The 27,728-nt window shown below is 34.5% G+C and overlaps 1 protein-coding gene across 7 annotated transcripts in view; it reads right to left on the bottom strand.

Annotated features, from left to right (window-relative positions):
* Positions 1-431: 431 nt before the first annotated feature.
* LOC114351443 (Formin homology 2 domain containing) overlaps positions 432-27,728 on the bottom strand; it is an 87,417-nt gene continuing 60,120 nt past the window's right edge. For 3 of the 7 annotated variants that reach the window (XM_028302660.1, XM_028302659.1, XM_028302661.1), the window contains 18 exons: positions 23,951-24,060; positions 11,947-12,005; positions 11,132-11,316; positions 10,299-10,780; positions 10,114-10,214; positions 9,113-9,547; positions 8,654-8,944; positions 7,729-8,246; positions 7,606-7,608; positions 7,316-7,522; positions 7,065-7,187; positions 6,707-6,964; positions 4,504-4,721; positions 4,163-4,355; positions 3,661-3,794; positions 3,340-3,461; positions 1,800-1,851; positions 886-1,545 (listed from right to left, as the gene is read on the bottom strand). In XM_028302660.1, coding sequence (XP_028158461.1) covers positions 1,518-1,545; positions 1,800-1,851; positions 3,340-3,461; positions 3,661-3,794; positions 4,163-4,355; positions 4,504-4,721; positions 6,707-6,964; positions 7,065-7,187; positions 7,316-7,522; positions 7,606-7,608; positions 7,729-8,246; positions 8,654-8,944; positions 9,113-9,547; positions 10,114-10,214; positions 10,299-10,780; positions 11,132-11,316; positions 11,947-12,005; positions 23,951-24,060 — 3,519 coding nt within the window. In that variant the 3' untranslated portion in view covers positions 886-1,517. Of the gene's footprint in view, positions 1,546-1,799; positions 1,852-3,339; positions 3,462-3,660; positions 3,795-4,162; positions 4,356-4,503; positions 4,722-6,706; positions 6,965-7,064; positions 7,188-7,315; positions 7,523-7,605; positions 7,609-7,728; positions 8,247-8,653; positions 8,945-9,112; positions 9,548-10,113; positions 10,215-10,298; positions 10,781-11,131; positions 11,317-11,946; positions 12,006-14,685; positions 14,897-17,837; positions 17,907-23,950; positions 24,061-27,728 lie in introns of those variants that run through there. The other 4 variants (XM_028302658.1, XM_028302663.1, XM_028302662.1 and 1 more) reach the window with 3 other exon arrangements.

Here is a 27,728-nt window from a genome sequence, read left to right as displayed (position 1 = left end):
CGATGGCGATCAATGCATTTAAGTCTGATCGCCATCGCTGCACGCCGGCTGATCGCGTGTGATCGCGTTGGTTTGACTGAACCGTAAGTCCTCAGAATATTGGTAAGGACTTATACATTTACAGATAAACCTACAGCAAGTAGGGCTTCAAAGTATCTAAAAGTTGTGAACATAACCAAAATATTATACACATTATCACATAACTGTAACGATACATTTTAAATGTCAACTAAATTCGAAATTATAAAATACGATTTAAGTATTTTATAATGACTAAGTAGGTAGGTCAAAATATTAATTGGGTAAAAATAAATTCATAATTCTTAATTTCATTCATAATAATTCTTAAATTTACATATTATTTACATAAATACACAATCGGATCCAGAAACACGTTAGTTACAAAATTGTAATTTAGATTGTGACATTAATAATATCTAAAATTCGTTTAGTTACCACTTTTGACACAGTTTAACTAAAGACCAGCTATTAATCAAACAGTATCACCTTAACATAAGATTAAATTCATGCATTAAATAAATAATACTTACTTAAAATACCTTAAATATTTATTCCGATCAACGAGGAGATTCATTGTATGGAGACTTTCGAATAATTCCTCTGCCTATGAAACTTGGCACATGATGAAAACTATCAATTATTCGGATTACAAAAGCTTCGTTGATCGGATAATTGTAGAAGTCATTGATGCTTGTTACTTACATAGATTTTATAAATTAAATGTGTCAAATCTCAAATAAAGTGTATGAGCCCAAATTTTTTTCTTTTTTACAATTTACTTATAAATTGCATCTAAGTAGGTGATGGTAGCAATACTAGACAGAACATAGTGTGATATAGAAATTGTACATTTTTAATTTGCTGATGTCCAAATCAAAATAGTACATATTGGAAAAAGTTAGCTTATCTAAAGTTGTAGGTAGTACATTTAATTTGCCTTTCTATAAACACAAAACTAAGTAAGTCCGAAAAAATGTTTTTTTAATAAAATGACACAAAGCCTAAGGTTTTTATATTTTCACATAATTTCAGACGGCGTGAAATCATGTAAGACGTTCATAGTTGCATATTTGGACTAGGTACTCTCATTGCTCTATACAATTTTCGATTTTTTTTTACCGTTTTCTACTGGGCTGTACTGAAAGCATCGTCATGAACATTTCCACGGTCAATCCTCACACTGATTACTAGACTACGGACTGGCACTGCCTAAATAAAATTTATCCAATAGCACAAATAACAATCAGTCTAGAAGCCAGATCTTGCCAGTAACAGAGACTAGAAAATTATAAGTAGGTATATTTAGACAGAATTTTCGATGAAACAATCTCGCCAATTTTTATAATGAGACACATAATTAAGTTGAAAGACAAATTACTTCCTTCAATATCATAGACAGCAATACACTAAAAAGAAACAATAATGCAGTTTTTTCATGAGATTCAAAAATTCAAATTGCTAATGATTATAACTTCTTATTTTCGAATTTAACTCGTTTATCTATGTTGCGTAGCGGCTGTTGACCTGAAAATAAATAAAAAACTGTTTAAAAAACATGTATTTCTTATAAAAAATACTATTTATTATAATAAATACTAATAATGCTAGATTTTCACTAAATTATCACAAGTAAGTAGTACTAACTGCCTCAAGAACTTCAAAACGGCTTAGAAACTAAGAAAAAAGGTTTGGTCCGTATCAAACAAATTCATTCATTGAATAAAAGTAAAAATAATATAAATAAATAAATACAAATTAATGATAAAAACTAAACGTACCCATTGCTGGCCTCCGGGCCAGGCCACTGGTGGCCATCCAATGTCCTGTTCACTGTAAATAAGAATGACAGTAGTCAAATCACCTACTGTAAGTAAAAATCGGTAGGTATGCTGAAATTATTAAGCAGTTTATCACAAAAAATCGCAACGCAGAATACCTACCTAATACCTACTTACTACAAAACATCTAAATTAAACTTGATCTAAATTAAACTTACGAGTATAATATCACACCCCTCTTTTTGCGTCGGGGGGTTAAAATTGAAGATTATGTTAGGATATGCAACAAAAAATTGGCATGTCATGAACTTGTATACTTAGTATTTCCACCATAATTTGAGTTTTTGAACAAATCTTTCTTGTAAACACAGAATAATAATAAGTTTATAACTACTCATTACTATCATGATTCACTTATCAAGCAGCAGGTGTTTCACAATTTCTCTTTATATCAATTAGCGGCCGCCCGCGACTTCGTACGCGTGGACCTCGTTTTACGCCTTAGTTCGAAAAATCTGTTGTTTGATATCATGTTGATACCATCTATCACGTCTTCCCCCGCATGAATATTTACGAACGTCAAAAACAGTAGTTTATTACGATTCGTCATTACGATCGATGGCGCTTTTTAGACACGTCTTTGCTGACGATATTGCTGAGACTTTAGGAGATTTAGACACAATACTCGATAAGCACAGTCAGAAAGAGTCTCAACAAGTCAAAGTCAAAGATTGTATTCAATATACTTAAGCTCTTTCAAAGGCGCACCACTTCGGGACAACATTATAATAATAATAATAGCATTTATTTTGGAATAATAAGAAGTGGCGGAAGAAAGTGGATCTCAAAATGAACATAGACTAGTAAATTATATCGAATGTTCAAGTTGCACCTACTCCATTGAAGGTTGGAAACTTGCACTCGAATTTGTTATCCTGACACATGTAGTTCAGCTAGGTAGACCCAACTTTAAGCTGAAGGTTAATTGTCATATCCAACTCGGCTGGGAAGAGTTAGGGAAGGTTTTTTTCCAAAATTAAGTACGCAGTGTCTCAAAAACTAGTTTATGACCATTACGTTCCCAGTGATGATTTATAAAATTGAGACGTGGCCTCATAAAAGGCCCATGCTCACCTATGGTCAAAGTGATGGAGAGGGCTATGCTAGCAGTCTCGAATCCGTAGAAGAACCAAAATTATAGGTAACCGCTATAGGCTGTATGGTATATTTTTAGGTTTGTGTCTAAAAACTTTCGTGGCATAATAGCTTTCGTGAACTAAACGCCACGAAGGTGACGAAAATAACGACCGATAGTAGGTAAGTAGGTAAGAATCAATCACAGAACATTAGTATATTATTAGTACCTACATTGTATATTATATTCCGCGAGTATCCAGGATTGCTCTCTTATAAAATAAAACATTCGCCAATGCTTTGATTAAGATTTAACAACACAGAATTCATCAAACCAGTAAAATTTTGTAGGTACATAACATATTAATATAAATTATGATGTTTTAGCAAAAAAGTTGGTACTTACAATAGTCTTTTTGATCGCACAGCCTGTTCCTCCTACGCTCCCTAGTCATCGGTTTCCTGTTAGATGTGGCGGATCTCACCAAGCTCTCAATGATTTCGTCATCAGCCGTTATTAGTTCACCACTGGAAAATAAAAAATATTTGTTCTAGAATTCATCACGTCATAATATAAGTAGGTATGTCACACTTGTGATTGTTTGTTCTGAGATTCCTAATCTATAGTGGGGCATAGAATCGTAATCCTCCTTCTGGTGCAGTCGGGAAAAAGAAACGTAGATTGTAATTGTACGGTAAGTAATTTAAACGAATTCACCAAACTTACTTTACTGGCACCCTCCTGTTTTGAGCCCTGCGCCTGCCCTCCGTTAAACTGTCAACGCTCGGGTCAGTCCTGAGAAGTTCCCTTAATGCACTGTCTGCCGAAATCTCGTCTATCTTGTTTGAATAGTTGCCAACCTGAATGTATTGAATAATTATTATAATTATAAACTATACAAAATTTAGTCATAAAATCAGTGCTTATAATACAAGCCTATCATTTTGTGCTAAAACATGTCACCAGTGATACTTTAAAATTCTCAATTGGTGCAATTGCGATAGACATAGTAAGTGATGTCCCTTTTCGAAATTTTCATTCAGCGTCCTTAGACAATCAGCCACCAAAGCAAAATTTACGACTATCAGTACAAATATTATAAATACCGGACGCTTTGCAGCAGCTCTGTCACTGCCCTAGCGGCGGAACATACAAATATCAATGAGTTAACGTCCACTTTAAAAATAAATGAAAATAACTAAGTATTTCAAAAATTATTTCAACTCACATCGATAATCATCTTGCCCCTAGTCTTATTCCTCTCCCTGTGGTTTGCCCTCTTTTCTAACTGCTGCAGAACACGTTCCCTGGTAGTCCTGTATTCTAATGCGAATTCAGCTATGACCTTCAAAAATTCAGAGGCTTTCGTCTTCCCAATATCAGCAGTGGGAACGCCTACATAAAGTAGGAACTTATTATACCTGAAACAACGAGAAAAGGACTGTTGCTTTCTCTTTTTTTACGCAAACATGTCAAGTTCGCTATAGCTTAAAAAGAACTCGCATAGCAGAAATTCGCTTCAAAAAGTTATTCAATTCGCTTTGACTAAAAGTTCTAAAACAAAATTACCTGCTCATAACCCTCTTTCTTATAACGGATAATAGAATAATTCTCTCTGCAGCATCAGTTAAAAACTCATTTATTTTGGTCTTGAAAATTTGAGACCCATCGTGCTTTGCAATCCTCTTCATGTGGTCCCAGGAAGCCTTACAGTCGGCCTCTAATTTATTCAGGTTTGTAGCAAGGATCTCAAAGTCCACTTTAGAGGCGCGAATCACGGGTCCCACCTGTAAAATACTTTATTAATATGACTACATTCAAAGAAATTCAATCGATTACTGATTATAATTTCAGCCATAGGACGTGCACTGCTGCTCATAGGTCATGATTTAAAAAAACTGGTTAGGTCAGTTGGTAGTATCAGCATCCAGCATCTTCCTTTAACCCTTTTCTTGGCATTGTGCATTTAGAGATACGTTGACCAAAACAAAAATATGGGGGAGAAACCAAAAACTATTTTTAAATGTTTTTTTAATATAACGTTAGCCCAAATACTACAGATTGTATTACACAGTATAGAATCGCTACAGGCTGCACAGATTTAACAGTAATATTCAAAATGTCAGACCGTTGACAGGCGCCTACGCACCGGCTAATAATTTTATTTATTTTCGGTGTTTTTTTTAAAGAATATTGGTGATTATCTGTAGTAATATGGATAGTAAATAAAGGTTTCTTGATGATAATGCTGTTTTTTCATCCCAAAACTTGTATAATTATTCTTGTACGATGCGGATTGTCTGAATGTATCTCTAAATGCACACTATCAGATACGTAATAATTTACATTCAATTTTGAATGTATCTTTAAAGACACATTGCCAGGTTCTCATTGAATTTATTTTATGATTTTTTTCATAGATTTTATCGCATAAAAAGGGATCATGTTATTAGTTAGTAATATTTAAAGCTGTAAATTATAAGCCGATGTGAGTTTTAATTCAAGTAATAAAAAATGTTGTTTTTTGGNTATAAGCCGATGTGAGTTTTAATTCAAGTAATAAAAAATGTTGTTTTTTGGACAACTTTGTGCTGCAGCAACAAAATCAGGCGCGCAAAATGCTGGTTCTGGTTCCAAAATCTGGAACCAGGTCGAAAGTCAGTGGCGGTGACACTTCAGATGATGAATTAGAAGTCGCACTTAGCCTCCTGATTCTCTTGGGTGGTTATCTTCCTACTCCAAACAACCCAGATCACCCCCAAAAAGCGAGCTGCCTATTCAGGCTGCTGCATGCTTCTGGTTATAAATCTGGTGATTGAAGAATTTCAGCCAGTTCGACTGCTGCATAGTTTCCCAGAGAGTTCTAGAGATCCATTTCCGCTATCTTGCGTTTCCACTGTAAGTTGGGTATCAAATTATCTTCAATCGAAGACGTGAACACAGTTCGGTACCAGTTGGCGTCAATATCCCTCGTATTTTTTTAATGGTCTTGCAGGATTCCTATGTGTCCTATCTACATTTGCTTCTACTGGATGGTAAGAGGGGTGTGAGGTTCAGGAGGTACTCCAACGACGCTGATGGAGTGGTTCTCATACATCCAAATGCAGCTACACTTGCAAGGCGTTACAGACTTTAAAGTGGGTTTTTTACTTTTTTTTCAGTTTTTTGTAAAATATACTTATTTTTTATTTCTCAAATAAGGAATAGCTTAAGGTTTTTTTTCATTTAAATAACTATTTTTTACTAACAAATAAACCATGTTTTAATTTACTACAAAGCTGGCAATGTGCACTTAAAGATACATACTATATTTCCAAAACTACATACCTAAGATTTTTTTTCGTATTTTTTACATGATTTTTACTCGTCCTAAATCCAATATTTATAGTGTAAATCACAAATATTAACCAAAACCGTCTTTGCCAAGTATAGAGTTAAAAAAGATCATCCACCTTGGCGCACGTTACGCTTGCCGGTACGTGGCCTTTATGCTAGAACCTTGCTGTTCCATCGGCCATCAACTGCCCTTTATGTTGCCACTTCAGCTTGCTTCAGACAGGTTAGCAAAAATAAGACATTACTATAATGCTACTTTATCAAAATCAAATAGTTTAGTCAGTACAGGCCCTTTCCATGGCACTTGCACATCCCAAAATTAAATATAGCTTGCTCTAACACCACTTCGGTACAATTTATGAGCTGGTGATGAGAATAAATTGGCGGAAGAAACTCAGTCACCTTAGTCATTAAATAAATTTAAAAAAATATTTACCTCACTGAAAAAGTCGGTTGTATCCGGGAATTTTTCTATTATCATTTCACAAATGTGGTGAAGTAAAGGATGTTTGTGCACAGTATCTTTGACTTCCATGACTTTGGACAAGTACTCTAGGCGGAAACCCCTGACTTGATTCCCATTGAGAAAACTACCGACTGACCGAAGAGTTGCCAGGATCACTTTAAATGTTTTGTTCACTTTCAGCAGTTCCATGCCTTGTTTTAGATCCATCAGTGGTTCTGCGATTTCTTTCTGCAATTTTAAAAGAAACACCACAATTTTATTTTTGAGGTTGTTAAAACGAGTAATGTTTTTGTTAGAATAGTTTAAGGTAGTAAGAAAGAACACTTACTTCGGAATAATCAAAATCCAATTTGAAAACCCATAGTTTCAATCTTGAAGACAGCTCATTAATGGAAGCTAAGGTGAGCAGGAACTGCTCCGCGCTACCGAGGGGCAAGTCGGGATTTGCATACTGAAAGCAAGTTATTCGTAATATACATAGACATAAATTCAGTACCTAGACATTTTAGTTGGTAGGTAGTATTATAAGTTGAACACAATATACTTAGGTATTTATCATTGTTTTAAAGGTATATTTACCTGAGCCTCTTGTATCTTTATTTTTTCTTCTTCGGTAGGAAGCATGGTCAGCAACTTCTCAATGGCCTCCCGACCAATGACGTTGGCATCCATTTTCATGATGGCCGCTTTTATAGTTTGGGGAGTTGGCAGTTTCTTCATAGCGATGTTAATAGCATTTGACCGCTTTGTGTCCAGAATTAAATTTCTTTTGGGCTCCATTAGCTTCTGCAAAAGAGTTTGGATTTTAGATGTTTCCGCCAAGAATCATTATAATATTTAGAACTTACAAATAATTTTTCAATACTCACTTCCTGCCGTGTGTGAAAAATATCAGCATCAATACGAACAGCACATGAAAAATAGAATAGATTAATTGACTAAAGTGTCATTAAGAAATAATCAACAAAATTTAGGTCAGCGTTTATACGAACTTTGATTATCAGGTCGTTCGTCCTTGATTCAAATAAGTGTTCCAGCGCCTTTGTATCCAACGGAACTTCGGGAAGATCATCCCAGATGAAACCGCCGATCTTTGATCTAATAGGGGGTGGGGCAGGATTCTCCTGAATCTCCCGCCAGAAAAGTTTTACTGTCTTCTTGTTTTTCTTTATTGTTGAACTATCTGAATCGTTCGACAGTTCTGAAGAGTATGCAGGTGGCGGTGGAACATTATTTCTCTGTATTGAAGGAAAGCCTGGCAGAGGAGGAGGATTGCAAGAAGGGAGGAACATTCCAGGCGGAGGAGGTGGTGGTCCACTTGAAGCGTTTACAGTTTGAGATAACATTTCATCATCTGAGTCTTGACGTAGATCAGAAAAATCTAAGTCACACAAATGAAATTCACGCTTGAGACACCCCTGTCTTAATTCCTCCCAGTGAAGTTCATTTTCTGATATTTTTATTTCGTGGACTTTAGGGGACCTTTCTACACTTGGGCTTTTTATTACTTCTGTAAAATTAAAAGTTTTCGTAAATTACAAGAAAAGTATACCTACTACACTAGATTGGGTAAACAAGGCTACTTATACTACACAGGTAAATACTCATAACATGCCACATGCAAAAAGTTTTAAAATTCATTGATTGATGATTTTTTTTAATTCAAAATTCAAATTCAAATTATTTATTTGCCAGAAACAGGTGACATAATGATGGTCAAATATACATAATAAAGTCTATTATTGTTTATGTCCTAATTTATGCAATTAAGTAAGTTTTACTTATGGATTGAGAGTTGAAGTAAATTGTATAAAAATCATATAAAAAAGTAATGTTTCTCCACCTTTGTTAGTTATTACTTGATTAAATAGTTAGTTACTGATGTTATCCTTCACTCATTTTATTTTAAACTCTTACCCTTAGACTGTGACTTAGCTAATTCTTCTTTGGCTTTTGATACTATTCCTGCCATTTCAGCAACACGTAGTTGCTTTTCCTCACTGCTAGGGCTAACGGGGCTTGTAAGTCTTTGCGCTAAATCTTTGATGCTGTGTTCTCTGTTCAGCAAAATTCCCCGGTCATCTTTTTCAGGAGTAGCATCTAGTTGTTTTTGCCTTATAACTGTTAAGGCATCAACTGCAGTTACACTGTGTCCCAAAGTCCCATTTTGTATTCTTTGTTTTAAACCAGCTGTATATCTTTGATTTCCTGTAAATAGTTTACAACAACATCTACAAGCCAGAAAACAAAAATATAAAAACGGAAGCAGAAATCAAACAAAGAATATAACACTTAGAGAGCCAAACGGAAAGCAGGTGCCAAAGATATGATAAAAATGGGTGATTAGCGCGAATACTGATCTTCTAATTAACAAACCATTGATTAATACGTCTGCTAAGTTTAGGTTCTTTACTGTTCTGTTAATGTAAGCGTCGTCTTCGTGAGCTTTTATGCAGTTTCCATTATAATAATGGTCGTTGCTTTCGTTTATAATTTGGTAACTGTGAGTATTGATGTATGATCCATTTGTGTAATTAGTGTTAGATGACGTGATGTTTCCATTTGTCGAGTTATAAGCACCATTTGTGTTTCCAAAGAGTCCGTTGTATATTCCGTTGGAGTTGTTCAAAAGCTCCTGCTGTTGTATGATGTGGTGCGCCTGTCTTGCGTATCTGTCTCGCCTTCTTCTCAGCGCTGTGCTTAGTTCTTTACTCTCTTTGTTATTATCAAGGATCGATGGCAAGAATTGTGGGCGATTGTTATTTGCGATTTTAGGCTTGGGTTCTGAATGTACGATGACTGGGACTTTCACTGTTGATTGTTAGTAAAATGCCACAAGACATTAATCGGCTAAGCTTGACGAAATTCAATTTTTTTTGTTATTATTTTTAAATTAAGTGAAAATATAAAACAGTTCAAACTTTGATGTCTCAAAACGTACAGATTACAGAATAACTATGAAATTATACGAAAACTACGAAACATTTTAGGATTCACATAGTTAAGCGTCCATTAAACCTACATTTAAATATTTAATACCTAAAACAAAGACCGATTCGATTAAACTCTAAGGTAATTAATTTATTATAAAATGGAACGTTACAGTTGAAGTAACTTCTATAACTTTCATAGTTTCTTTTAATTTCGAAATTAAAAATTAAGAGGCTAACAACGCACATTTATAAATGTCTATATACACAGGTACAAAAAGATTTTAAAACATCATTCCATAGGCACACACAATCATAGTAGATGCACACAATAAGAAAGAACATGCCAAACAACAATCTATAAAATTCAATGTTGGTAGAACATTTAAAACACCAATTTAATATAAACATTATACTTATGTACGGAAGTTACAGGAAATTACATACCTTTGTCTTTCATATTCCGTTTCTTTGACCTTCGTCTTTCGGATGTATTTAAGTTCAAGCCCCGACGTCTCACTGAATTAATTATAGACTCATCCAATTGCCTATAAAGAACATTAAATTGACTAAAAAGTACATAGAAACATATAAGTAGGTAACAATTTAGAATAGTAGTAATAATTACATACTTCATTGCCGTTCCACTGTCATCTCCATCCTCCAAAAGTAAAACAGCTTCAAAGATTTGTAACTGCCTCAAAAGATCCAAATCGGTCCCTTGTTTTGTCATGTAAAGCTGTATGATCTCATCCATCCCTTGATCCTGGAGCGCGTCAAGCTGATCATAGTACATGTCCCGGTCAGGTACGTTGTTTAGGCAAATGTTTATAAGCGTGGTAGCGTAGATGAGGAGTTCAGTGTCTGATGCGTCGATGTCTTGAAGGATCTTCATGATATTATACCAAGGGGACCTGCCATTGGAGCTGTCGACAACATTGATGGCCTCAATCAGAAGAATGGAGTTCTTATCAGTGTATTCGACGAAAACGACGAGGAGTTTGAGAGCAGTTTTTACGACGTGACGAAATTTGCTGCATATTAATGTGTATAGCCATTGGATGCAGCGCTTGTGACCCATAACTCCATGCATGCCGTCTACATAGAGGAGGATCTGTAAATTATAGGACATCAATTTAATTTCGCGACCCGTTACTATGAGTTAACAATTGTACCATCAAGACATTAGCCAAAGACTTTCATATAAGAAAAAAAAATTTTGTTTTTTTTTTATAAATTATACGTAATAATTGAATGCTAAATAATTAATTGTACACCTAAACTAATTTACACCTTTTAAGTGTATCAAATTGCTGGTAGACCCCGTAATAACTGAAATATTAAATAGTGTTTGATACTTAGCTTGTGTATAATAAAATGCATTTTGAATAACAAAGAAGCATCAAAATTAGATCAATAAAATTTTAATGTAATATACAATGTAGGAGTAAAGAAAGATATTTACCTGACCAAGCGCGCGAAGTATGTAGTCGATATAATTTTGATCATCCAAGTTCCCGACTTGCATGAGGCAGTCCAGGCCTTTATTGGCGACAAAGTCGTGGACCAGATCTTTGTCTGATTGCAGGATCTGCTTGAGAGAGAAGAGCGCTCTGCGCAGCTCACGTCCTTGACTGTGGAGCAGTTTTTCTGGAAAATAAAACAAAGAGTTTCAATGTCACAGCTGAAATAAAAAACGAGCTGAAATAAGAAACTCAATATTTATAAAAATAACCATTAAACCAACTATAGCACCGGATACTTAGAACTGCATCCAGCTAACAAAACTTTTGCCGAGGCCACTAGTCACTGACGCAGGACTCGTACTTAAGTTGAAACACAATACAAATGTACTGGTGGTGTTTCCTATTGTTTTGAAACCGAAACTTTTCAATTGGGCCAATAGTCTACGTTTATTTAGTTCAGGTATAATTTCGCGACCCGTTACTGACTCAACAATTGTACCTTGTAGATATTGTAAAATGTTTGTGGTACTTATTAAAAAATATTATAGGTAGGTCCATATTAAGTACTGTTAAATAGGTTGAGTAATGAATGATTGTACAAATTTTAATATAATAATTATCATGATTAAGAACAACAATAGGACCAAAAATGAAATCCAAATAAATCTGCTGTTTCCTTCCATTACCAATGTGTGCTTGCTCTCGAGTGTCGACTACTCAGCGAAAATGTAATTATTTTTTACTGATTTTACTAAATTATCGTGAAAGTTTTTTATATACTGTACAATATTGATTAGAAGCAATATTCACTTACCAATAATAGCGTGCACCCGCACGGGCAACTGGGTACGCAAGACGAGCGCATTTTTGCGACTGCAATGTATAAAAAATAATGTGTATTAAAATTATTATTGAATTGGTGATTAAAATAAAATTTACTTGCTTTTTTTAAATTATTATTATTTTTAAAGAAATTACATTGATAAGACCTCCATAAAAATCTTTTACCCTAACGTTTTTGTGGTCTATTTTCTAGAAAATATTTTTTTTGCGGTAACAAAACTAAACTATAGACATTGGCAGATATCCTAGTACATAAACGATTACTTCCAGTCAGGGTCAGAAGGGGAACGCGGCCGATTCTGATTACATCCAACGTGGGGTAACTGCTGCACTTGTTAAAGCACGTCAAAAGATACGTATATTCGGAGCTTCAAAGTTTTGGCTTTCATAGAGGGCTTTAATAAATCAAACTACTCTCAAAATTTTCGGTGACATGTTTTTAAAATGAACATGAAAACTACCTAACTCAGCCAGACTTTGGAACTGATGCCCTGCAAATAAACTAATGGGTGAATAATAACATATGTACTACATTATTAATAAACATCACATTTTAATAAGAGCAGAAAAGAAAAATCAGGGTCTATTCATCATTTGTTTTCTCGTAACCTTCAGGTTATCAACATTAAAAAATCTTTATTTACTTAGACAGACATTGAAATCATACATGAGATGTTTACATTAGGTATATTAAGAGATTTTAGTGCTGCAGTGATTATATTCCAAAAAAGCTATAAATTCTGATAAAACGATAAAAATTGATGTCGAAATGAATAATCAAACTAATATAATTATTAATTGTTAAGTACCTACTACCCTTAAGTCGAAATAAGCGCAACCATAAGGCTCAGCCTACAAATGTGTAACGACCGTATTCACAAAGATGCTTGCTATAAGTGAAACAGCAAATCAAACGCACAGCATTGAATATTAAATACTTATGACTATAATTTGTATATTTTAAAGACTGAAAATGAGGCTGACAATAGTGACTGAGTTTCTTGCGCTGCTTCTTCTCAGCACTGGCCCATTTATTGTCCCGAAGCAGTGGTAGGGTTAGTACTGGGACGTGTTAAAAGTGCTTTTTAAAAGCCTATTTGAAAAAACAAATGAGTTTTATGAGTTTTTTTAAGAGCTCTGTGATTGTTTCATGTGTCATCCTGTGCAATACTGTGCATCCACGCACAATGTGAGACCTCATAGTAATGTTTGTGAAATCTAATATTTCAGTGGTATTGTGCCGATAAATTAACTTAGCTAGCATTTACCTTTCAGCCTCCATGTAATGTAAGTCAGAGTATAGATTTCCATGAATCTGTAATCCCTTCACTATGCTACAGAATGCAAGGTGTAAATACAGAATACAGAAGATGGATTTTCAAACACTTTCACGGGGAATAAACCTAATCACCAAATATCACGGGGAATAAACCAAAATTTGACATGTACCTAATGTAAAATTTTGGTTAAAATTTTGTAAATATAATTTAACTTAAAACTTCACTTCCTGGTAAATAGCAAAATATCCAAACGGGGTTTTGTCATGTATTAAATAATAAATTTTTTACTCCGTATAAAAATGATTCATTTTCTAATGAAATAAACATTTTTGAATAAGGTTAAGAGGGTTTGGGGGAGGCCTTTGTCCAGCGTTGGACGTCATTTGGCCGAACGAAGGTTAATCATCAAAATATAGAGTTCTAAGGAAATACAATAAATGGATGCTCGAAAATACAGGAACAATACAGTTAATAAAATATGAATCAGCAAAATTGATCTGAAATTATTGTTTACGTGTTTGCCACCTGTTTACACCCTGTATAATTATAATAATTATGTTTTATTAAACTGTTTCCGAAAACGCACTGATCACTCGCCCGAATACTTCAAAAATATCATGAAAATATCTTTGCAATACGTTGCTGCACGAGCAGCCTTTCAACACGGTAGGCTTTGACTAAACAATCAAAAATGTATTAAACATTTTCAATGTCAGTTTATATAAATTTCCTTAGATTTGTATCGTTAGTTTTTATGTCAATGCCATATTTTATGCAAGTTATTGCACGGTCTGTGATGTGCATTTTAACAGGTTTTAAACTTTTTCTGTCCTCTTTACTTCGTAACTCAAAAGAAGAAGGTAGGTTTATACTTTAGTTCCTTCCTTTTCTTCTAAACTAACTACGACTACATACTTCTAAAAATATTCCATTTTTTGTAAACAATGTCTTGTAATAACTAATCGTATTTCAATGACAAAACAGAATAACAGCAAGGCATCAAGTAATTAATTAGAACTTCCGTATTAAAAGTGAAGATGCCTAAGATTAATATTTATTAAGATTACATACACGAATATAATAAAGAATTTAAAATTGGGTAACCTAATTCAAAATTAATGGCGTTAGAATTATAACACAGTCTACTTCATGAACTAGCTAAATAATTGGAAAGATTTGACTATTTTTCTGCTGGTTTAGCTAATTAAGTAATAAAATGATATAATTAGTAATTTCAGTATTTAGAGACATGCATAATCCTAGGAATAGAAACCAGTTTAGTTAGTTTTGGAAAATAAATTGTAATTGTAACGATTTGTCATTGATGAATCTATAAATAATCCTTCAAGATAGAAGAGAAGACGATCCCAACAACTGGAAAAATTATACACAATTTTAGATAAAAAAACACAGAGCCTTGTACAACTTACTCTTCAAATCCGAAGTCAAATTCGAAATCCGTTAAATCCTCAGCATCGGACATAATAATATCATCTTCGGTGTCGGAGACGATTTTTGACTTCACGTGTCCATCGTCGTCCGCAATTCCCGAATCGAACGAAGATCGGCTGATGCTCAACTCGCGCGCGCCCACCACGCTCGTCTCGGAGGATTCCGAGCGTGTGAGCGAGTTCATTTTCCCTGCCATTGACAATGCTGTTATTTATACAGCCTGTGTTTTATTTGAATCGTCTATCGCAAATTAAACACATTGCAACTGCCCAAAATAAGGCCTAGACGCATCACAGATTACTAATAAGTTAGACAAAATCAAACTTCAAGAATATATTTATTTGTTAGATTACTTAGACTATTTAGCCTTTTCTTATCTCATTATTATATTTTTGCCCTACCAGCACTTCGAAACAAACATTTGGCAAGTTAGAAGCGCCGCTAGCTAATGTTAAAACCTTAGATTAATAAAACCTAGATAGATAGTCAGTGCACGAAAGGTGAGGCAGTTTTTAGGGAGCCGGCACGGCTCACCCGTAAACGTCACATGAACTGTCAAAGTGAAAAATTGGTAAACACGTCCGACGAATTTTAATTAATTAAAACGGTTTGTGCTGTGAAAGGGTGTCTAAAATACACCAGAAAAACGAAAGAAAGTGACCAGTGTTACATTTCATAAGTAAGTACTACAATTCGACGCGTATTTTGCTTGAATTTGGCTTTCAAAAATTAAATACGGGAATGATACCAGTAACAAGAAAATTTATTTCCCAATTGTTCGCCGTACAAATACACTTCCTTTTTTATGAAATCGAGACTTTTAAGTCGATTTATCTTATTGTTATTAGGTAGGTACTTTGAATTCAATAAATAAGTAAGTACATGACGCGTTTTGTTTTTGTTAATTATAAAATAATCCATCCATAATCATATAATAATCTAGACCGCATCCCACTTAACATCAGGTGCGATTGTGGTCAAATACCTGCCTTGTTATGCATAAAAAAAAAATTAAAAACGTATTAAAAATTTCCCTACTTTCGGGAAAATCGCCTTCACTGTCTACACTCCCCAACAAAATTGACACTAATGACATAAGATTTTTGCCTCACTCTTGACGAAGCGTTTGTATGAAGACTATCCATCTAGGTTTTATTAATCTAAGGTTAAAACTATAAGTACCTGCCTACTCCTTCTTGTTGAGACGTCTATCCGTTTACTAAGGAACTTGCTTGGTTACTCGAAGCACTAAGCCTCAGTGAGGCCGTTGAATTAGTAATACCACGTAATATTATTCATTGGTCCAATATAGTGCGTTGTCTTATACCTAAGGCAGCTAAGCACAAGTTCAAGGCTTTTAAGGTGCATCTATACGGATTTGCATATGTAACATACCCGTTGCAATTGCGAGTGCTTTTGTAAAATACGACAGGAATTTTTGGTTTAGTGACAACAAAACCTCTCTGGTAGGTTTATTTCAGCCAATGTCGAATGTAAAATATTTCTTAATGTCACCAATATAACGTGGGTGTTTCAGTTCTATTGATTTTTTATGTATTCCGCGGAGATAAATGCCCGTAAGCATCGGATTCAAAGCGGGTGGTTCAAACGTCAACCCCCTCGACACTCGAAGCGCGCTCAAATTCGAATTGTGTCAATGTTTTTAATAAATGCGAAAGTTTGTATGAATGTATGTTCGTTACTCTTTCACACAAAACTACTGAACGGATTTTGATAAATTAAAACCATTTAGTAACGGTAAAAAATAAAATTATCAAAAGAAGCTTTTTATCATTCTTAGACTAGAAATAGGTAGGTAGGTATCATAATTACCATTGTTCAGCAATATAAAAGAAAGAAAAATGCATTTAAAAAGGTTAAATGGAAACCTTTAGCCTTTGTGTAAGTTAAGATTGTCTGAACAATATTCCTTTTACCAAACACTGAAACACTACTATACGTGCATTCTATGAAAAAGAATGAAAAGTTGATTTAAAAATAGTTCCAAGAGTAATTTAGTAATTAAATTACTCTTGGAACAAAAACATGAATATTAGGTGTTAAAGTATAAAAATGAAAACCAAAAATCTTAGTTAAATTAATTTTTGGGTAGCTGATACACAAAAGAAAAACTTTGAAAATTATACACCTATAAAAAATATCCACATTTTTTAACAGAAACGGATGCCACTAAAGGTTTGGCCAAACCAACGCGATCAGCCGGCGTGCAGCGATGGCGATCAATGCATTTCTGGTCGCCATCGCTGCACGCCGGTTGATCGCGTGTGATCGCGTTGGTTTGGCCTTTAGGCTGAGCTGTTGATTAAAGATTTATTTGTAATGAAAAAAATGATCATAAATATTTTACACGTCGATACTTTAACACCTACCTTTATTAAGGTACCTATTTAGCAGAACTGAATGACCAGTATAGTCCTACGCCGGATGTTCTAACTCCTACCCATCTCATACAATATTATTATTATTTGAACTAGCTGTGCCCGCGACTTCGTACGCGTAAAAACCAAATTTTTCATTATTGCGCTGCTCTTATTGATCGTAGCGTGATGTTGTATAGCCTATAGCCTTCCTCGATAAATGGGCTATCTAACACTGAAAGAATTTTTCAAATCGGACCAGTAGTTCCGGAGATTAGCGCGTTCAAGTAAACAAACAAACAGGTGATAGCCTACCGGGTTATTTGGAAATGAAATCATGATTTTTCCTTGACCCGATGGAATAAATTCACTACAGCTTTAATATTGTTAACAGATTTCCATAAAATAATTACAATAATAAAGGAAACATGAACATTACCTGTTCTAAGATATACTCGTATTATTTTAACTCACCTGGTTTAAGATCAAGGCTGCACCGAGCATTGTACTCGATATTATCTAGGATTAATTTTGGACAGTTGCATGTATAATCAAATTAACTAATGGTTCAATGTCTAATAATTAATTTCAATAATTTGAACCTCCATTACATTACGAACGTATTTACCCTCATTTTCAAGTTTTTGGATTCGTTAAAAAAATCCATGAAACTTTTTTGGCCTTGAAATTGTTATCATGGATATTTATGTTTAATTGCCACATAGAAGTAAATTTTAAAATTACGAACTTACAGGTTGTTTTGCTATCACCGGGCTTGAACTCGAGGGCGCGCTCCGTCCCCGGACGTCGTCTGGATGAGACTGAGGATACGCGCGCTCAATTGAATGCGATAACATAATTACCAAGCATCAGATGCAAGCACATCACTAGTCGCAAATCGGATCGGATTAGCCCATTTTTAAATTTGGCAACTCCAATTTGAAAGAAAAACATTTTACACAAAAGTAAGGGAGCTTTTCACCTAGACCTTTTTTTAGCTTTTAAGGCCCTTGCTAAGCCTAGATTTCAGATATGTTTTTTTTAATTGACCATAATTGGTCGGCGTCTTTAAAACGTATAACCGAGAACAGTCGATTTTCAATTTTTTAAAGCGTAGCTCATTATTAGTGGAAAGTAAACAGTCACAAAGTAGATAAGTAACTTTTATTCTATTTATTAAAACGTTTTTATTTTATTTATTCTATAAGAGCATTATTTAATAGTGTACGAAAATAAAGAAATTTAGGCTTTTACTTTGAATTTGCAATGGGTACCAACTAGAATGCTTTAGAGATGTTCCAAAGAAAACACACACTGTATAAGCACCATGATCGTAGTATTAGTTCATTGTTTAATGAAACCTTAGTTTTTGCTGCATTCTGCTCATCGCGATTGAAACTCAGGTTAAAAAACATTTGTTAGCGAAACACTCACGATTTCGCCTTCATCAGTTTTCTTGGCTTTCTACATAATATATCGAACTATTACGAAATAGCTCTAGTGTTATAAAGTTTGGAAAAGATTCAACGTCATCATGTTTAAGTTTGATAAATAACATTTATAATAGGCTACTTTTCAAACACATAACTACTTACTCGAATACAAATATATTTACATAATAGTCTTAACAGTTACATAGATATTGGCCACAACAATAGATTTTAATCCATAATTCCTTGTTATTTAAAGTTGCTAGTAGGTAAAGGTTTTTAATTATTTTGCCTAAACTGACAGTTATTTTAATAAGTAACGTGTAAACCTCATCTGCATTAAGTAATTATTTCTCTTTTGAGGTAGGTACCTATGTAAGCTTTAAGTTCTTGTCTGCTTTTTTCTTTGTAAATTAATTATTTTCTTGAAGAGAAACAATTTACATTAATCGTAAAGCTTCGACCAAACCAACGCGGGCAGATCGCGGCAGCGATGGCAATGGCGATGGTGTGAAGTCATTGCTACAAACAAATCTAAATATATACGAGTATATAACTCAAACGTGACTGACTGACTGACAGACTGACATAGTGATCTTTCAACGCACAGCCCAAACCTCTGGACGAATCGGGCTGAAATTTGGCATGCAGATAGATGTTATGACGTAGGCATCCGCTAAGAAAGGGTTTTATGAAACTCCACCCCTAAGGGGGTAAAATGAGATTCACGCGATCGCGATCGCTAGTTAATCATACACGACATCTGATCGCCATCGCCATCGCGCACGTTTGGGCGAATCTTAAACCATGACCTTCCAACGTAGAAAGAAACGAATGTTCGAACATTTTGCTCTTATGTTTGTAGACATAGACAGCAAATCAGATTTTCGTTTAGAAATTGCTTACTTTTTATTCGGAAATAGGTGTAACACGTTTCGACTGGGAGCCCTCAATTGCTTCGGAAGCGCACGCGACTAAAGTAATGTGTGTAGTTTTGTTTTGTATTTGTACCTATTAACCCCGGTGACCTCTATAATATGTAAGCTAGTCAAAGGATTAAATTGATATATTGAAAGTCAAATGTAAACTAAAGCTTTATTAAAGACACCTCTTGTTTCCATTGCTGAAACTCCTATACAGGCAGAGCATGACTTCCAATACATACATACAGACCTCAATAGTGAAGACCAAGGTCTGTTTAAGAGAAGTTACACCATTAAGGAAGGTACCTATATTTACATTTATCATCTTTATGAGAATCATGCCGATGTACGTCCAATAAGGTCTACACCACCTAGCAGTATTAATATAGGTACCAAGGTCACAGTCAGGAGCAGATTGATATAAATAAATAAATGATAAATAATATCATAGGTGTCTTAGGCTAGTCTTACAAAAATAAATTACAGTTGCCATACAGGTTTCAACGTCCATCAACTAGGCCCAAATTATTCCTCCACTCATGTTTATCAAATGGAATTTATAAGAATTCGCATGGAACCACATACAAAATGTCTTGGATTACCCGGTCAACAGTAACCTGAATAAATCTACATGTGTCGAATTCAGTGCAAACTATTTTGGGATCTCGTACGATGACCTGATCTACGCACGATAAAAATTAAAAAATATTAATGATGTTGGTGTAATAATTAAACAGAAAGGTATTAAGGTAGAACTCCTCCGTGGTGAAAAATTGGACCGTCTTGATCCGGAGGTCTGAAGAGGAAGCACACAAAATAAGTACCTAAATAAAAATTGTGCAACAAGAAAATAATGATGATGTTACCAGTTACCTACTTTTGACGTTATAGGCGTTATCAATTAGATTTCCGTGGAAATCTAGCTAGCCTAGCTTTAAAGGGCTCGTTACGCGTCGGCCTGTGGTCTGCCACTAGGGTTGTATTCTCAGATGTTATAGCAATAACGATACCCCATAACAAGATAAATTTTCCCAAAGACTCAGAAATTCAATTTACTCGTATTTAGGGATAAGTTGTAAGTAATTCATGAAAAATCCAATTAATCGGTATTACGTATTTGAACATGCTTATCAAAGAAAACAGAAACCCTAGCAAGACCTCTAGTAAATTAGAAAAAATCGTGTTCCAGCAGTGGCGATTAAAATTAAATGACCTTATGACGGTCAAGAAGAAAGAGATGAAATTATACTGTCTACCTTTTCGTGAAAAAGTAACTAAGAGCCCTCATGAAGTCATTAGTGTGACAGACAAATCTGAAAAGGATCTTACTTCCAGATTTAAAAACTTCCCAAAACTAATCTGTGGAGATGTAATGGTAAAATTCAGCACATGTTCAGCCCTGCTCCTGATTGAATGATGCATTCTTCTTCCGCGTCAGTTATTAAATAACGTTGAGTCCCTGCAGGAAGTGCCGCTCACGGGACTAAAGGGGGCATAATTTTCATTGGCAGTATCAGTATAGGATGTACAGTCAGCTTAGTTAGTGGAGCTTGAACACTTTGAGCAGTCTTACGCCCGTATTCACAAACATTACTATGAGATCTCACAGTGTGCGTGGACGCACAGGGTGACACATGAACCAATCACAGAGCTCTATTCAACGCTGTGCGTTCGATTTGCTGCTTCAATTAAGCAAGCATCGTTTGTGAATACGGGCGTTACTGAATCGGGATTAGAGAATCGAATATTATGTATTTAATGTCAAGTTTTCTCCATTATGTTCACCTGTGTGATATTATCTGGGTGAAAAAAGTAGATTTTCTGGTGTCTTCCTAGAAACCATATCACCCAGGTGTAAAAAATTCGACTAATGCAGAGACCTATCTTTACCTCAGAATTGGTTCACCCAGCTGATGAGTGGAATAAATCCTATAAAATCTATCTCATAATCAGCCTGTCTCCTTGAACGACAAATTGATTGAAGGTATTCGCTGGGTGCGAAGTACTAGGTGGGGGGGACATAATCTATCGCAGCGCTCATGGTGGTCAAAAGTAGAAATAATGTTAGCTCTGTCATCAGATGTATCTGTCAATGGCAAAGCGATTCTACATAATACATTTTAATATCATTAATTAATCGCATGAAAAGGGTCCTACTGGGAACTTAAATAAAAGAGTGGACTGTATTTCGATAGGGCTGTTTTAATAGCCGTTTACAATTTGGAAATAACTAAACTATACAACGTGGTAGTACAAAAATGAGTCACAGTAGTTGTTGTGCACAGATGTTTGCCTTATGATGAGAGCGTGAATTATTGAACTCTGCCCTTGTTTTGTTCTTAATTCTTCTACATCTCGGACTTGTCCAGCCAATACCAACAACTTTCCTTTAAATACGGTTTGTGGTTGGAATTTGATATTGTAACTCTCACAAACCCGGTCTTCAAAACGATACTCATTTCGATCTGAAAACGATATTTAATTTATTACTAGCGATACAGAAACATTTAAATATATTTACTGTTATATAATGAAACCGTTAAAGTAGCTTTTTCTTTTTGTTTTACTGTAAAACTACAACTATAAATGAAGTAAACAAACCCTGACACAATCAAAATTAAACACACTTTTTGGACTTACCTCATTTGATTTGAATGACCAAAATGATTTCAAAACCTTTTTTCCACCCAAATCGTATCACAACAATTTATTAGTTGAAAATATTTGTTATTTTTTCATTTCGATATTTTTTCACAAAAATATACGACCTAAATGTCAATGTGGCAGAGCCCACAAAGTTGTGGACGCTAGTTGGCGCTGTAATCGTGCACGGAGCCAATAGGTACTTCCAATATCTGCGAGTTGATTTAAAGTTATAAAAATATTTTAACTATAGAGAACTCTCTAAATCCGCCGTTCTTCACTCCTTGTGTTTATAAAATAAAGGCAAGTTAAATTTCAGAATTGAAATGAAATATAGAAGTAACAAAACTCGGCCCTAACTATTCAAATTACCTTGATTAAATCTGTGCACGACGCTCAGTGTTTTTTTTTTGACCCGAAAAAGTGACATTCTGTTTTTATCACTAATATCCACAGTTTAACTTATTATATTATTAATGTTAGACTAAAAGACCTAGGTGACAAATAGCTATAGATTTTTTTTTAATATTTTAGAAAATTTATTTTGTACTGGGTCATCTACTCTTGATCATCAGGAGTGGTATTTATATTTGCATAATATTAATTATGTCCCGTTAGCATCCTTTGGCCACGGAACCCTAAAGAAAGTGGAACTACGTAAGGTCATTTTTTGTGACAATCCTAACATTTTGGAAAAACTATTTTTTCTCAAAATTGCGGCCGAGTTAGAATATTATAGAAAATTTTTCTATAATATTCTAACTCTAATATTGATAGAACTTATTTTAAGAAATTTATCTGACCTAAGCAGAGATTCTACTTCGGCGTAGAAAAAGAGAAAAATAATAATTTCTTTAATTTAAAAAATAATCATACTGTCGTTCCTATAACTACTTTTAAATAATTATAGGTGCAATAATATTCGCCATACACCAACCTACCTACCTGCAATGCAAAGAGAAGCTTAGTGTGTACGTTTCTTTAAATAATAATAAAATTGTAGTTTGACCCAGTACAAAATAAATTTTCTAAAATATTTTTTTTTTAATAATCTATAGCTATTTGTCACCTGGGTGTTTTAGTCTAACATTAAAAATAAGTTAAACTTTGGATATTAGTGATAAAAACAGAATGTCACTTTTTCGGGTGAAAAAAAAAACACTGTGCGACGTAATTAGCTACGTATGAAATGAAGCCGTTGTTTAAGTAAATGCGCTTTCGGGTAAGCAGGTAATTTAAATATTAGAATGTTTCCTAATGTATCAAATACCGATAAACGTTACTGTTATTAATATTCTCTGGCCTCGATTATTATGTCAATCGATTAGCGTACAACACTAGTTTTTACCGACTGGAAGAAGTGCACTAAAAAAGGTATACCTGCCAATGCATGTTTTACAAATATGCGTCTATCGTACTTTTCAACCGACTTCAAAAAAGGAGGAGGTTCTCAATTCGACCCGTATGTTTTTTTTTTTTTTTTTTTTACAAATCTTTTTTCGGCGTATAGGTAATACCTCAAGGGTGGTCCCATTTAAATTTAATAATAGAAAAAACAACCCCCAAGGGTGGAAAATTGGGCATGAACTTTTTTATACGCAATATCTCCGCCGATTATAAATCAATTTGAACGATTATTTTTTTGTTGAATAGGTATTATCAAAAGGGTGGTTTCATGAGAATTTGAAGAAAATATTTCACCCCTAAGGGTGGAAAATTGGGGATGAACTTTTTTATACGCAATATTTTTAATTTTTAGTTTTTTTTGTGTTCACGCATTTGAAGTCGGTTTTATTTTTTTTAAAAGGTAATTATTTATGAAACAAAATGTTATAAAAAATGATTATTAAATGTTTTACAGAAACTTACTTGTCCTGAAGACCCTCGATTTCTTCCTCCTGCTCACCCAGCGTTGAGTCAAGGTCAAGGTACGGTCCGTAGTCACCATCCTTGAAAATTTGTAAGGTCGCGTCGTCCAACTGAAAAAGAAAAAAAGCAATTCATGTTGAAAGTAGATTAAGTACTTTAATCGTTTAAAATTCAATATGAGAATTCATAGAAATACCCTGGTGCAACTAATTGACTTTTATCGATCAAAGAGCAAAGGCATACCTAAGTCTGAAGACTTAAAAACGCAAAGAGATTAAAAATACTTTTTAATAGAAATGGCTACCCGACAAGGCTTCATCAATCCAATGAGATTCTGTTGCTAGAATCCTTAAGGTTATTGAAAGGTAGGTTTAAACGTTACTGTTTAATTTACTGAATTAAACTTATCATATTATAAAATATGTATTTATAATATTATTTAATTATCTATCCAATGTTAACTTAATTGTTTTGTTCCGGCAGTTGGAGGTAAGATAGTCAGTTCCTCTGTGGTTGAGGATTCCGGGTGAACCTTCTTCGGTCTTCTGATCATCGCTTTTCATCAAGTAAGATGCAGACCAAAAGCTTTCTTGTTGTGGATAATAAATAAAGAAAACCTAAGTTTATCTCCTACTTATTATACCCCACCTACCTATTACACACCTAGATATCTAAAACTTCTTCATCACTTATCTACTGGTGAAAACCGTACCATACGTTACCAAAAATATTTAAAAAAATATCCCTCAACATAATATCCCACTACAACAAGTATTAAGGATTTGTAACTTTCATTGTCAGTTCATCATCATGAGATAATGACTACCTAATGCAAACACTTGCATTACTTTAAAAACTGTATGTGTACGTGTCTTATAATATTTAAATAATTATTCTTCAACTCCTAAACGTTAAGAAGTTTTACCTTCCATCAACATTATTCATTATGATTTTGTTAATCATGTTATGCCGAACATTTCTTATGGCACTCTTAAATTAGTAAAATGTTATCAATATTTACAAGAGAAAAGGCCGTATTATATTACGTGATTTAATTAATTAAAAAGAATAATAATTTATTATGTATTTTCTAATCATAATGAAAAATGTTGTAAGCTCCATCTATACTACGCAATACCAATTACATACTTAAATGGTTCCTTGTAAAGCACGCTATTCTACTGTCTAATGCAACATGATTGTAATAGATGGCGCTATATGCGTATGATGAAATTGTAGAAAATAAAAACCTCTGTAGTTTTTATTACATAAAAACACGAATAAAGAAAAGTTATATGAAAAACAAGAAATAAAATAATCTTGTAACACTACCATAATAAGTACCTACCTACCTAAAAAAAATGAAGGCGTACTCTGTGGTCTCTGTGGTAATAAAATAATACTCGTATAGACCCAATACAATGAACATTCCCACTCGAGACATTGACAGGGGGCGCCACGGTCAATACCAGATCGCTGATTCCAATTTTTGCCATGGTGTTAGGTAAATGGGTATATGAGCCGACACTAGCCCATGTTAGCATGGGCATACATACATATAAATGGTACTATGATGAAGTCAGAAAATTGATATCTTCATTTTAATTATTTAAATTTTCATACAAATAGGATTTTATAACATTTATTTAGTATGAAAATTAAAAAAAAAATGATATCAAATTTCTGACTTCGCCATACCATTTATATGCCCATGTTAACATGGGCTAGTGTCGGCTCATACCCATTTACCTAACACCCTGTATAGTTGAACGATGGTGGCGCCCCCCTGTCAATGAGTTTGGTGGGAAAGTTCAATGTAGGTCATCTACTAGCTAAATGTCACTTTTTTGATCTCGATTTGCGGGACGCTCGGGAGCTTATTTATTATTATTAACTAAAAGAAAGTTAACCAAAGTTACTAATCCCAGTTCAGCCAAATGCCGGTCACTTGGCCACGAGCCAGGGAACTACCGTGGAAATCGGAGCGGGCTTTGAAATAGTCCAGCAGGGCTACTCCTTACGACGTCCGTATTTTTGGCTATATCTATCTCTATCACTCATCCCTAGAAACTGATATGTGTGAACAAGGGTGACAGATTTAGCGAAGACAGTCGCCAGGAAATCCGACAGCGGGATTAAAACCAATTTATTGATAAAGAAATGGTGCATATTCCATTGTGTCTATACTTAAAGCGGTGTTAGAACAAAGTTGGAAAGAGGCACTGGAAGTAGCTCAATTTGACGTAACCTCCGTCGTACAGACATAACACACAAGCTTTTTTGTTTCTTGAAACAAGTCGTACCCACCCTCTACGTGCCTCTACTTTAAACTAAAACATTAATTAATACAGTGGGCAATGACCAGTAAGTTGACAATAAATTACAAGCAATATTATCGAAGACATTGTACCATTGTTGCAACATTCTGAAACACTGGCGGCGAACTCGCACGCCGTCGCTCGTCAATTATTTTTATCAAATCTAACGACATAACCAGGCTACACGGATGAAGAGCACACACAATATGACGTTGGGAAACTAATTTATTTTCGTTCCACAAAACTTGCATCTTGATGAACAGACACACGTACCTACATCATACTATACATTTTAGTTGCAAAATAACCTGTATTACAAAGATATAAGATGCCACTGTGTTTAGCTTGACGTGCTGTCGTCTGAATATCCCAGACGTGACGGCACGGTTTTATTTCATAATGCCTAGATTCGCATTTGCATATTAAGAGGAGACCTTGGATTAAGATTGAATAGGTACGAAGCACAAAAACATTGATGGCTCATCTAATGTCGAACTTTTAAGTGTATTGCTAGTAAACATGCAATGAATAAAATTACTTGACTGCGTAGGTACCTATCTGTTAAACGGGACTATTCCCACTTTTTGGTCCTACCGCTGCAACTCCTGAGTAGTTAGGATCTACAGCTTGACTGCGAGTAAAACAAAATCAGGCTTGTCCCGGGGGAAAGTTCAATCATTGGACTTAACGAAATTAATGAGAACATTAAGATGAAAAAATAAAATATACAGGGTGGAACCTAGAAACATTAAATTTTCGGATAGATTCAGTATATTCTGTAGCATATCATTGATACCGTTTGAAAGAGCTCGTAAAACACTTTCAGGATAAGTAATCAGTTTTTCGATATCTTGTATAGTTTAGAAATAATCGAGTGAGATCACTTATCGTTTCCACCCTGTAGTACCTCACGTCATATTGAATAGGCGAATAAGTAATTGTCTAGACTCTAGGTAGGTAATTAATTCTATTCATTTATGTCGGCATAAAAATTTATTTATCAGCCAATAATTTAGAAGGTTTTCCTTTCAAACATTGTCTTAAACTCACAGACGTGTTTACATGCGTGTGCGCCGATTCACGGAAGCCAACTCAACATTATGTATTTTTGCACGTGAATAATTACGTGTACAGTCATCTTGTGCTCATGAGTTTTTGGAATTACCTAATATCCTAAATACTAGTAGAGTCGACGTCTAAAAATATGTTTCTTGCAAAAAATTTGGAAAGTTTTCGTAGAAACATAATTTGGAGTAAACAATTAAAAAAAAACATGAATTACAAGTTTCACACACAAATAAAACACAATATTCTTTTCTATTGACTCCTAAAATGATTACGTCTCCCTATAATTAAATGTCAATAGTGACTTGCAACCTGTCAATTAAAAATTAGCAACCCATTGTGTAATACTCGTAATAACGATAAGAATACTCTTTCAAAGGGAAGGACTTTCTTTC

This window comes from Ostrinia furnacalis, unplaced genomic scaffold (assembly GCF_004193835.3).
Source record: "Ostrinia furnacalis isolate ACB-3 unplaced genomic scaffold, ASM419383v2 OfSCF1144, whole genome shotgun sequence".
NCBI lineage: Eukaryota > Metazoa > Arthropoda > Insecta > Lepidoptera > Crambidae > Ostrinia > Ostrinia furnacalis.
This window is presented reverse-complemented; position numbering and strand designations above follow the sequence as displayed.